Raw genomic sequence first — 13017 nt, forward strand, 5'->3', positions numbered from 1 at the left:
TGCAGAATCAAACATCAGAAAGGATGGAATAAATTCCAGCAGGATGCTCATGTATGCCAGTAGTCAGCTATTATGTCAATTATGCGATGCGTGTCTTTTCCAAGAGCTTAAATAATATTTTGCTATATAGATAATGGAGAGAGGTAAAAGAGACGATGAGAGTGACTACCGTCAATGGCAGACCATGGATGTGTATGGATAGATTGGTAATTAAAAAAATGGTGCAGCAGGATGGAACATGATGATTGTTAATTTCTAAAACAAAAAGTGATATAGTTTTTGTCTCGGGAATAAGAGTCTAGCTGTGCTAGATGCAGAGTAGAATGACAGTTTTTTGGCAAATGGCAGTTAGTACTTAGTAGGTCACGGGTTACGGTGAGAGGCCTCGCAAAATTCATACGCAGGTCACGGGTTTGTGTTCATAAGGGCTAAAAACCACCTTTCCCCTTCACCAACGAAATAACTGATACCTCACCAATAATTCTCCCAAATCCCACGGGACAAATTCAGAGGATTTTCAACCGTTCTTATTTATTTATGGTTGGTTGCTTTCTGAGTTAAGTCACAATGCATAAGTTATAACCTATGAGAGTTGAACTAAATACCTCATAGTTATAAGTGAAGAAAAAGTGATGGTGTCAAGTTTTGAAAAGATCCTTGGGTGTTGAATGCTCTTTTAATTAATTATATTGATGCTAATAAATTTCCTGAGGAGGATTTTCCAATCTCTTCTTTCTTTCGGGATGGTTGGTGGGATGTTAGTAAGCTAAGATCTGCTATTCTCGAAATCTTAGTCCAAAAAATTATTAGTTGGCCTGCTGGGACTATTGGTGCTGGAGAGGACAAACTTATATGGGGATGCACTTCAAATGAAAACTTTCATCGTAAATACTGCCTATAATGTGTTACATGATTGTGAAAGAAGGCCTGTTTTTTATTGGTTTAGGATTTGAACTCTCAAAATCCCCCCTTCCCCCCTGCCCCCTCGGGATTTTTGGCCTACATTACTTTTTCCTTCCTAGACGTCCATTTCAATCGTGCAACTTGCATGAAACCCTGTCTTTTTGTCCTCAACTACGGAGAGAAAGATTTCATTATCGATGGACACATCAAGTTGGAAATCACTCTTTACTGCTTTCATCACAAATTTATTAATTCCGGGCTTCTGGGTATCTTCTTGTAAGTCCTCGAACACCCAAAATGACCACCAATCTGAAAGTGTGCAACTCATCCAATAATTTCTTTCTCCAATCATTAGGCCCTGTTTTTTATTGGTTTAGGATTTGGACTCTCAAAATCCCTCCCACCCCCCCCCCTCCGCCCCCAAACTTAAATTCTTCCTCTGACTCATTGGTTAAGGTAAGTTACTAATAAGCAAAGAACCAAAAGGAATTTAACTGTGGACTCCTCTTGCAACCTTTGTTCTTGGCCTTTGGAGACCATCACACATATTCTAAGGGAATGTAGCAGAGTTGAATGCATTTGGGATATTCTACGGATTCCTTCTCAATTATGCAATACTTTTAATCTAGACTTGGAAGCCTGGTTAATGGCTAATGTGACGTCCAAGGTAATGTGGTCTAACAAGATAGCATGAAATTGTTTGTTTGTCTTTGCTTGTTGGTATATTTGGAAATGGAGGAACCACCAGGTTTTTGAAGTTTTCCCTCCTTAGTGATCCTAAAAAGGTTATCATTAGAGTTGCCTCTAAATGGATGGATTCGCTTCTAAAAATTGATAAACCACCTCCTCGAATGCATGTTATGTTAAAGTGGGAGCTCCTATTCTTGGTTGGCATAAATGGAATGTGGATGGATCTAGAAAAATGGTTTCGAACAACATCGGTGTTGGAGGAATTCTTCGTGACCACAATGGTGATTGCTTGTGAGGTTTCTCTATTAATCTAGGTCAACGGCAGATTATTGAAGTTGAAGTTTAGGGATTGTATTTCGAACTCTAGCTTGCTATTGAAAAAGACATATCTAAGTTAATCATTGAGATGGACTCTTCCTCTGCTGTTTCATTGTTGAATCAGTCCGTGCAAGATACTTTCCAACCCCTTGCTACCCTTTTGAAGAGTTGCAGGAACTTGATGAGATGGATTAAGCATTGTGAAGCATATTTTCAAGGAAGTGAACAATGTTGCAGATTAGCTAGCAAATGGAGTTACAATTTGGACCTTAGGTTGTATTCTTTTCAGTCTCCTCCCCAATGGCTCATGCAACATCTAACGGACGATCTTGTTAGTGCCCCTATGAACTGCTCTATTATTATTAATGCTAAGTATCAGTTTGTCTGGGGTGTCTTCACCCCTCTTTTCACCAAAAATAAAAAATACAAGTGGAAGGTAATATTTATAGTTAATTCATGATCTGGCATTCGGCCCTCCTAACTCTGGGTTGAGAATTTGGTCCTTCCCGCGAAATGGGCTTGGTATGTGGGCTTTCACGAGCTCCATTAGGCCGATGGACTTTGGAGCTTTAAAATGAGAACAAACTGTTTTTGGTTGAGATATGAGTTTGTGACGTTTGAATTCTTCTAGATATTTTGCTAGAGTTATTTGATTAGGCATAATAGGGTTAGAAATAGAAAATTTTCATGTTTTTGTCAGAAGTAAAATTTTTCATTATGACAGGAGCACAAGTGGTACAACACATGTTTTAATAGAAGTGGTGAGAAATTTTATTTTTTAAGTTATTAACTTTTTAACACACATATTCCACAATTTGTATAATGACACATAATGTACTATTCCATGTAACGATCATACTGAAATATCTTTCCAGAAATACCCCACAAATGATGAAGTCTGAACTCCCTAAATTAAAGATTTTATTATGTCACAATATTTTATTGCGGCGTGACTTATTAAATATTAGCACATCTTTTGATACGTGGCGAGCCTTTATTGACGATGTTTTTATTTTCATTTTTTATTATTGCTTCCGGTGATGCCAATAAAATTAAATATTGATTACATGAGAGAAATTCTCCTCTACCAATTCGGCGTTGTTGCTACCATTGAAGAACTTGCAGCCAGAGAAAGTTGAGGCTCAGGTTTTGGTCTGCGGTGGAGCTCCGAAAGGGTCCATGTGAAGGCGAAAAATGGGACATTTCCGGAAGCTTTAAGGACGTACGGACGGATCAAAATAACCGACTCGGATCCGCAGTTGAACGTGGAGACTATGCCTCAAGCTAGGATTACGGGTGACACGGTGTTGCTTCCAAATGGGGGTGTTTTGATCATCAATGGTGGAGCTGCAGGGACCGCAGATGGGAATGTGGGTCAACCCGGTTTTGAACCCCGTGGTTTACGGCCCCGATGGTGCACCTGGGACACGGTTTCGCATACAAAATCCAACCACCATTCCTCTTGTTGGAGGCAGTTCACCCTACTTGTTTGGAGGACCAATACACAAATAAACGTTCCAAAATCATCATTCCCCGTTCTCACGCTACGCATTAGCATACACAAAAATTAGCTACTCAAATTTCTGTGACCAGAACACTCGCAAAATATTTGGTGTCGGTTACGATGGTGGCGCCGCCATTCTGTATATATTCATTCTCGATGAATCTAAGGTTGTTGGTACTCAGCTCCGAGAATGTTACACCCATTGGGAGCTCGATGTTTCAAGTTCAAGTGACGATACAGAGTTCAAGTTATCTTGCACCTTCTGGTTATTGTCTTTTATTTGTGGTGCATCAGCAAAATCCAAGTGATCAGGGAATTTGGGCACAAATCGTTGAAAAATTACATAGCAATCATAGCCTAAGTTAAAAAAATTGTGTCAGTGAAAGGTTTGGGAATTCTCTATACGAGTATTAGAAGAATCATGTATTTCTAACCAAAATGTGTGAAAAAATTAAAATTTCCGACCAAAATGTAATCAATCACTGTTATATTCAAAAATTAATTACCAAAAGGTTCACATATCGATGCTTAAAACCAGAAAAAATCCAATTTTATTGCATAAAGTTGATGGAGTTCATGTAAATTAACAGAAACTCTGATGACAATTCTCAATACATATATATTTACATATACATCATTAGTCTCAAACCTAAGGAAGCCATGTATGTTAAGTAGTTTCTTTTACCCACTAAGAGACCTTATGTTCAGATGGTGATAGGGTCAAGAATGCTGCACGTATTTTCCGTGAGCAGATAACTTTTGCACTTATAGAAGCAATGGATTATGGCAGCCAACTTTCATCTATTGTGGAGGGTTGGTTATTTTCCCGTTGCTTCAAATCCCAATCGTGTAGAGGTGGTTGTGATTAGTGCTTCCCTTCTAATGCAGGATGAAAGTATACCCTTCAATTATAGGATGTAGACCTTTCCACGTACCCAAACTCTTATTAATTTGTATTACCAACATATTATTTTTTTATCTTTAAAGAGTTGAATCCGCATAGGATTCTTACAAAAGTACCAAATTGTCTAGGAAAATAATACGAATATGTTTAAGCACGTTCGCCGCGAATCCGCCTAGCGAGCTGAATGTCCTTCGGCATTATGGTAACTCTCTTGGCATGAATGGCGCAAAGGTTGGTGTCCTCAAACAGACCAACCAAATAGGCTTCTGTAGCTTCCTGGAGCGAGAATTGCATGGCTCTGGAACCTGAGGTCTGTCTTGCAGTCCTGCGCAAGTTCACGAACAAGGTGTTGGAATGGCAGCTTGCGGATCAAAAAGCTCAGTGCTCTTCCGGTACTTTCGAATTTCACTGCAAAGTATCATAAACATTGAATTAGGGCACGATTTAGGTGACCAAATTCAAGAACGCACGTACCAAAATTCAAGACCAGAGTTCAGATAATGAGATTCAAAGAACACGATACATACAATAAACTTCAAGAACAGGATTTATAGGATTTGAACTGAATTGAGTTGAAAACATACCGAAGAGCAACGGTTCCAGGGCGGTAGCGGTGAGGCTTCTTGATTCCTCCGGTTCTGGGTGATGATTTGATTGCAGCCTATACAAAATTAAAACAATCAGCAACTTAGATCCTATTAACTGATTGTTTCTCGGGAAAAATCATTCGCAACTATCAGTTTAAATTTTCTAGACATTAGAAACCCTAATGAAACGCACCTTGGTGGCGAGTTGCTTCCTCGGAGCCTTACCACCGGTGGATTTGCAAGCTGTTCGTACGAGCCATTTCTTCACAAATGAATCACAAAAAACGCAAAAAAATCTGAAATAAGAGAGACGAAGAACCGATCAGAACCCAGAGATTACGAACATGAAGAAACTATTTCAAACTCGAACCTTTCGAAAGGGGAGGAACTAGGGTTTTGATCTTCACACTTTGTCAGGTAATTGAGAAGTTGAGAATGAGATGCATGGAGGGAATGAAAGAGCGGTTATTTATGGTGGGAGTGGCGGTTGATACGTTGGTTGCAAGTTTTCGACGACAACTAGGATTCGGAGGGGAATATTAACTTTTAGGAATGGAGAGGGATCCTCTCTCCGGATTCCTTTCACTGAATCCTTCCAATCTCAAAATTTGGAACATTAAAATTTGATAAAACAGCTACAAATAAAAAAAATTTAAAAAATATAATAATTTTAATCGTTAGATCAAATTTTAAGGATTTAATTTAAGAATCGGACGGATTTAATGGAATGAATCCAAAGAGGGAGCGGATCCCTTTGCCTTTGTCTCTGGTTGACTAATTTGCTGACTGGTGGATTGCCAGGTGGACGGGTTGTGTTTCTTTATAATTATTTTTTGCAGTATAATTATTATTTTTGGGAAGAGCCGAGTTGTGTTTCTGATGTGAGAATAATTGTGAACGAGTCGTGAGTAGGAAAAACTCGGCCGAGTTGTATGGGAATATAAACGACATCGTTCCATACACATTTAAATCTTCTCGACCCAATTTTCTTCCTCCGAAAAATTGAAAGCTTTGGTGGTTCGATGGAGGCTAGCAAGAAGAAGGGCTACGCGTGGGCAGTTTCAGCCGGACTCTGTGCTGCTTCCGCCGCCGTTTCGGCGAAGCTATCAGTTCTCAGGTGCCTTTCCAATCTTCAATTTCACGAATTTAAGACCGTTGGCTTTACCCTATAATCTCTTGATTTGATATATATATATATATATATATATATATATATATATATATATTGTCATATCTTGATTTGATAATTGAGGTGAATACTTATTGGGAACTAGGGTTTTGACCTTCACACTTTGTCAGGTAATTGAGAAGTTGGGAATGAGATGCATGGAGGGAATGAAAGAGCGGTTATTTATAGAGGGAGTGGCAGTCGATACGTGGGTTGCAAGTTTTAACGACATTCGGAGGGGAACGTTAAATTTTTAGGAATGGAAAGATTCCTTCCATTAAATCTATCCAATCTTGAAATGAAATTTGGATTATTAAAATTTAATTCAACAGCTCAAACAGAGGATTTTTTTTTTAAATTATAATAATTTTAATTGTTTGATCAAATTTTAAAATTTCGGATTTAAGAATCGGATGAATTTGATGAAATGGATCTAGAGAGGGAGAGGATCCGTTTTCCTTTGGAGAGGATCCGTTTCCTTTAGGAAATCCTAATCCTCGTGCTTTGTCTCTGATTGGCTAATTTGCTGACTGGTGGATTGCCAGGTGGACGAGTTGTGTTTCCTTATTATTTGGGAAGAGCCGAGTTGTGTTTCTATTGTGAGAGTAATTGCGAACGAGTCGTGAGTAGGGAAAACTCGGCCGAGTTGTATGGAAACGAAAACGACATCGTTCCGTACACGGTTAAATCTTCTCGACCTAATTTTCTTCCTCCGAAAAATTGAAAGCTTTGGTGGTTCGATGGAGGCTAGCAAGAAGAAGGGCTACGCGTGGGCAGCTTCAGCCGGACTCTGTGCCGCTTCCGCCGCCGTTTCGGCGAAGCTCATCGGTCCTCAGGTGCCTTTCCAATCTTCAATTTCACGAATTTAAGACCGTTGGATTTACATCTCAAAAGCCCTATAATCTCTTGATTTGATATATATATATATATATATATTTTTTTTTTTGTCAAATTTTGATTTGATAATTGAGGTGAATACTTATTGGGGATTTTCACAGATTGTAAAGTACGGTTTCGTGGTATTATTCATCGTGGCAATGTGGGGTTGTTTTGTGCAAAGCTTAAAAGGTATCTCGGCTCTGCAAGCCACAGCGACGAACTTTGCTACCAACTTCCTCATTTCTGGTCTGGCTGGATACTTTTGGTTTCAAGAACCCTTATCCGAGAAGGTAAATTCATAGTTTTTTGTTCCACTTTGTGTTGATTGAATGCAATTTTATTAATTTATTTCGTGATTAAAATGCTCAAATTTATTAACTCTGCCAAGTTTCTTGCGTAATGTGTTCGTTGTATACAAATGTGTGAGGCGAATGATTGGATGACACTGTTGTCATATACGACATTGTTTACTTATTTGAAACGAGGAAAGTCATTGCTTGGGTAAGGGAAAAAAAGAATGAGTACGGGATCAATTAGTCCACCGTAGTTGATATGATTCATGGTTCTCAAGTATTAGATTATGGACTTGCACATTTTTGTTTTATTTTGTATGGATTAGCAAAGAAAGGGGAAGTCGATAATTTGAATAATTCTAAATTTCTAAAACCCGTGTTTAGTTAACATTGGGACGAATCAAGATGGTTCTGATACTCGTACCACGGGAGTAAACACGCGACCTAGGATTAAGTGCTTAGGGCAGAAAAGTGGTGAGAAATGTTGGACCTTCATTAGGAGGCCTCTAACTATGTGCTCACAGATCATATCATTCAGAAATTGGTTTCGATAAATAAGAGGCTGAAACAAGTATTCGTTTTTCACACAAACGGTGATGGATGGATGGAGGAGTTGTCCATGAAATATTCTCTCTTTGGCTCAGACTCTTTATAGCTCTACAAATGCAACTGCTTGGGCGCAGTTTCTTTATGCGTGCATATAATTGTTCATTGTGATAACATTGAGAAAATGTGTCTTTACCTTGCTTGGCTTTTGTTATTTGCGTAACGAGAGTGCTTGTTTGACAGTGGTTTGCAGGCGCCCTGCTCATTGTAGTTGCTGCACTCATACTTAGTAAGTTAAGTATTTTGATGAAGGCTCGTACTGACTGACTTTTCTGCATTTCACATTACCCGTCTGGTTGAAATATCAGATAACTTGAGATTTTGTGAGGATGGACATGTAACTAAACAGTTAAAATATTTGAGTTTTGTTTGTGTAATTTTTTGCTTATTGTCGTTCTTCCGACCGCAAAACTTGCCCTGCTCAAATTAATTGGTATAATGCAGATTTGTTATTGGAGGCATTTAAGGTGCGTTTGTTGCACCGGATTATCTTGGACTGGACTAGCTTCAGGGATTAAGTTGGACTGGCTTGGACTAGACTAAGCTGGACTAATTTAGTGAAGCGTTTGATACAGTATCGAATTAGAAATAGGATAATAAAAATAATAAAAATAATTCTTTTTTTTCTTTTTCTATTTCTTTTTCTTGCCTGAAACCTCTCTTCCCTCTCCTTTTTTTCTATCCAAACTCCATAGATTCCAATCACTGCTTTTCCTTCATTTCAATTGGTAAATCTCTGTGTCCAAATTCCACTACTTGCAACCACTTCTTTCTTCTCTATTTGAATTGATAAAGCTTCCAAAACACAAACAATCAGAAACTCAATTTCAATCGAAATCGCAATTGCAATTTGTTCCTTGTATACCCAATGACACTGATTCGAGCAGGACAAGGAAAGAGAGGGAGAGGATGTGATGTGGGTTGGGTTGTGCAGATTGGCTTGGCATCTAGCAGGACGAGGAGAGAGAGAGGGAGAGGATGTGATCTGGGTTCGGGGCGAGGAGAGAGGGAAAGGACGCAAGCATTGGTGAGAGAACGAGAGCAAAGACAGGACGCAAGAGCGGGGAAAGGGAGAGACAGAGAGATGAGGAACGGCGAATGAGACAACGTTGTGAGGAATGAGTTCTTAGCAATCCCATGGTTCAATGCTAGACTAATTTGGACGACCTAACGAGGCCCGGAGTTCACATGAGTCCGGAATAGTCACATTTAAGTTAGTCCCCAAGCATACCAAATAGAACAATAATCTTAGCCAGTCCAATCTCACTTAAGAAGGTGAAACAAACACACCCTTATAGTTTATGAAAGTTTCTTCATATATTTTTCATATTATAAGTTCTTTGTATATATTTCTGTTTACATATTATAATTCATTTATGTATTTTTTTTAATAATAGAGAAACATCAAGTTACAATGAGTTCGAGCAACAAATCATATTCAAATTACGACATTCAGTTCCGGATTATCAGGAGCATTTTGCAACATCTGTAAACAACAAATGTTAAGAAAACTCTAAAGATAAGTCATTGTCAATAATAAAACTGATAACTAATACTACAATCAACGTTGGATAACCATTGCTAAACCTCTTCGTGCAAAGTGTTGCATAAACTTTTGCATTCCAGCATGTGGAATGCAACTTACCTATGCTTGATGTAGCCCAAAATTTTAATATTCTCCATTATCTCCACTCAACTAATATTGAGTTCTACTACTTCACTTAAACGTTGGAGAATGCTCACTAATAGAAAATAAACACATAATCAACACTTATCATTCAATTAACAACCACGTTATTTGGTTTACAGAATTTATTGTAAACATTTGGTCTTCCTAGTATTACCCATTTATATACGTTAGGCACAGTTTTCTTCCCTTACAAAATTCAAATAACATGATCGCCTTCTTCATTCATTTCTTGTTTGGATTGTTTGGATGACTGCTGTACTAATCATCCTAACTTCAACCATATGGGTCATAGTCGGAAAGAATAAATGAAAATTAAATTTGATATAAGATAAAAATATTTGTAAGTTCTGGAGGAAAGCTAAAGTAGTTATTTGAAGAATATTTGATAGAGATGTATATGTTGAGTCTCATCGAATCCATTTCAATTTCCCTTCTACCTTTGAGCATTTCTTCCTCAACTCTAATGCACTGCCGTCTAACTTGAAATTCACCTCTGGCGTGTGGGTATCGAAACGCAAAACGAATCTGCAACGCCCTGCAATTGTTGGGAAACAAAATATGTAAGGTACCAAACTGCCATGCTTACACATGACATGGATCATGAAGAAGATGTGTACGTACCTGCAAATCGAGCCGGTCGAAATTAAAATAGTCCTTCATGGAGTGTGAATTATATGCTATTAGATACGATTCATACGCTTCTTTTGCTGATTTGCGCAGGTGGTAGTTGTCCCCAACCGTCTTCTCCTGCATATCAATCAAACCAATACATAAAATTAAGGTTCCTTAATTCGGAATTTAAAAATAGATAACAATATCTGAACTACATTAACAAACAGGAAATTACCAGTTGAGCCTGCACTTTTCTATTCACCTTAAATACCCGAGATCGAAGGAAGATATTGGCGGCCTGAAAACACAATGAAATAAGGAATTCAAAGCGATGATAAAAGTTATTGACAAGACAATATTCCATGCTTCTAATCTGGGAAGCATGGCAATCGTACCTCCAAAAAGCGTATAATTCGCATCTCTTCAAGAATGAGGAAAAGGAATTCCTTTCCTACTTCGCATTCCCCTCGAGCTCTTCGAACAACCCCGCTTAGGTATTCCTGCAAGCAGATATCCGATGAAACAACTGGATACGAAAATTAGTTGAAATGTGCTAGTAAAGAAGGAATTAGACACCATGAGGTCATCTGGAGGATCAAACTGCAAAATCCAGTCCTACAAAGAAAAGGAGAAAAGAAGCATAAGTTAACACAAGCATTCGCTTAGTGTTACCAAAGAAAAGTTTTTGTAAGAACGTTGCCATTGTCATCTACAATATCATCGAACAACAACAAAACTAATGAGAAACCAAAAAATTCATGAACGTAGCCGTGAATTGCATGAAGAAAAAGAAAATACCAGTGCAGGAATATCCAGTCCACAAGCAGCAACATTAGTACAAAGTAAGAACCCCTTCTCTGCTTTGCAGAAGTCAAAAAAAGTAGTTGTCCTCTCCTGCTGCGTTTGCTTTTCATGGACACCAAAGCAATTCGCATTAAGGGATCGAAGAAGGTCAGAGTGGAATTTGACTGAGTCACAAGAACTGAAGAAGACTATCCCTTTCGTATACTGGTGCTTCCCCATAAAAGAATATAGGAGAGCTATTCTTTGCGAACTAGCCACATTACAATAGTCTACTGTGACCTATATATATCTTGTCAGTGTCAGATTCAAATATTAGGTTAAATCGAAAGATTAATCAAGAAAGAAAAAAAAAAAAATCACTGATGGCGTGCGGAAATCGTCTTCTCTTGTTAGAGTCAGCTGGATCCCTGTACCTGAGGTCTTAAACGATGTCTCTTATTAATGTCATCCTTATCTTGTTCCCAATCACCTTCTCCTTTATCTTCTTTGTCGGTCTGATTAAGGATTTGAGACTCTGATTCTTCCGTGCAAGTTGTATTCGATTCCGATGGTTTGCTTCCTCTCTTTCTCTTGCGATTCTTCTTCTTGTTCTCCGTCTTCGCGGCGTCATCGGGAGATGCGTAAGGGATTGGTTCTGTCATGGCGACTGTTTCAACAGACGAGCTCTAGCAGAAACTCTAAGAATGCGTTATGCATGGCGTGTTCTACTTAAGAGATAACACATGACAGTTGTGACTTAGTAGGGTTTGGGCGTTAAATCCCCAGCCAACCGCTGCGTTGCGATAACCTACTTTACTTTTTGGGCTCAAGCCCAACTATTGCAAAACAACCTCAAAGCATGTGACAAGAGGCTGACATCTTCATGAATCATGTTCACAAGACCAAAAATACTGTACTCCTTGGTCAAGTTCGACCAAATGTTAGTAGATGTCATAGATCATAATATTACACACATGGTTGCACTCAAGCATTTTTTTTCGTTGGTCATGTCATACTTCTCTACCCACAACACGAGCCCAAGATAACAGCTAAACTTGGTTGAATTTCTAGCTCAAGCCACAATTTTTTTATGAAAATGAGAGTATTGCATTCAACCAACAAAGAGTATAAAACAGTGGTAAAAAAAGACTCAAGTTGAATTAATAACAATGGTCAAACAGTAAATCTACTATGCAATTCAATGTAGAATCCAACCAAGCACAAGGAAGCTCGACCGCGAGGCCATAACAGGCAAGGCGGTGGGTGAAGCTGTTAGTTTGGCGGCGGACATAGGTACAACTAACCTCAGTGATCATAGAAAGCAAGTCTTTTGTATCCTCCACATTTTATCAATCGGAGAATAATTGGTCAAATAATCATTCAATGCAACAATAACATGAAGCAAATCACTCGATGCAAAAGTAGTTGAAAACCCCTAGCCACCACCAAAACACCTCCGAAGCTCCCATAGGCCGCTACAACAAAATCACCAACTGCATTTCTCACAATAAAACCCACCCCTCCAAATTTTCGATTAGAGCTCCATAAACCATCAATATTCATTTTCAGGCGACCCGTAGGCGGCACTGACCAACGTAGGCAGCCAGGGGTATGGGTTGAGGTGTGAGGGGGTCTCGAGTTGACCGCCACACACTCCTATCACCATGACAAACAACTGAGATTGTCTATTGCCTCCAAAGCAATTTTGTATTGAGAGTGTGATAATTTAAGAAAATGATGACAAAAGTTTTGTTGGTCAGTAATAAGTAAAAATGTATGCTACTCGGTCAATAATTTTGTTTATGATTAGCGATATTGGAGAAAATTCAAACACAAAATTTAAAAGCAAAAGCAAACGCTCTTAACTACTTAAAACAACAAATCATTTCTACTATTTATTTTATTAGAACTTGGTTTTTATTTATTTTAACAGCAGGATAGTAGTCAGTTAGAATTTGGTCAAATGGCATTCTTCTACATTTATATGTGAAAAGTTCGATACTTGCCAAAATCAGCAAGATGGTAAAAAAAAGAGGAGGAAAAACAGTAGAAGAAAAATGAAAATGTAAGATAGACAGTT

The 13017-nt window shown here is 38.4% G+C and overlaps 2 protein-coding genes and 1 pseudogene across 5 annotated transcripts; 1 reads left to right on the forward strand and 2 right to left on the reverse strand.

The window, feature by feature from the left end:
- Positions 1 to 4347: 4347 nt before the first annotated feature.
- On the reverse strand, positions 4348 to 5228 carry LOC148691034 (histone H3.3-like; annotated as a pseudogene). The gene is made up of 3 exons (XR_015956162.1): positions 5100 to 5228; positions 4904 to 4980; positions 4348 to 4727 (listed from the first exon to the last, which is right to left on the reverse strand). The product of XR_015956162.1 is annotated as a histone H3.3-like (transcript).
- A 1480-nt stretch (positions 5229 to 6708) lies between these two features.
- On the forward strand, positions 6709 to 8229 carry LOC137741025 (uncharacterized). Its single transcript, XM_068480836.2, has 3 exons — positions 6709 to 6910; positions 7073 to 7243; positions 8036 to 8229. Exons 1-3 carry the CDS (start codon positions 6725 to 6727, stop codon positions 8117 to 8119), a joined length of 441 nt encoding a protein of 146 aa, XP_068336937.2. The 5' UTR covers positions 6709 to 6724; the 3' UTR covers positions 8120 to 8229.
- A 1384-nt stretch (positions 8230 to 9613) lies between these two features.
- Positions 9614 to 11654, reverse strand: LOC137741014 (DEAD-box ATP-dependent RNA helicase 27). Of its 3 annotated transcripts, none has more exons than XM_088686471.1 (7): positions 11372 to 11654; positions 10953 to 11237; positions 10731 to 10769; positions 10550 to 10654; positions 10390 to 10452; positions 10240 to 10289; positions 9614 to 10163 (listed from the first exon to the last, which is right to left on the reverse strand). In XM_088686471.1, the coding sequence occupies exons 1-7, from the start codon at positions 11597 to 11599 to the stop codon at positions 9950 to 9952; spliced, it is 984 nt and encodes a 327-aa protein (XP_088542597.1). In that variant the 5' UTR covers positions 11600 to 11654; the 3' UTR covers positions 9614 to 9949. The 3 variants fall into 3 exon arrangements, with proteins under 3 accessions (XP_088542597.1, XP_088542596.1, XP_068336927.2); XM_088686470.1 differs by having other exon boundaries at positions 9744 to 10077; positions 11372 to 11650; XM_068480826.2 differs by having other exon boundaries at positions 9845 to 10077; positions 10164 to 10289; positions 11372 to 11632.
- Between the last annotated feature and the right edge of the window lie 1363 nt (positions 11655 to 13017).

The sequence above is a fragment of the Pyrus communis genome, chromosome 15, assembly GCF_041283825.1.
Source record: "Pyrus communis isolate YQ-2024b chromosome 15, ASM4128382v1, whole genome shotgun sequence".
NCBI classification, from domain to species: Eukaryota; Viridiplantae; Streptophyta; class Magnoliopsida; order Rosales; family Rosaceae; genus Pyrus; species Pyrus communis.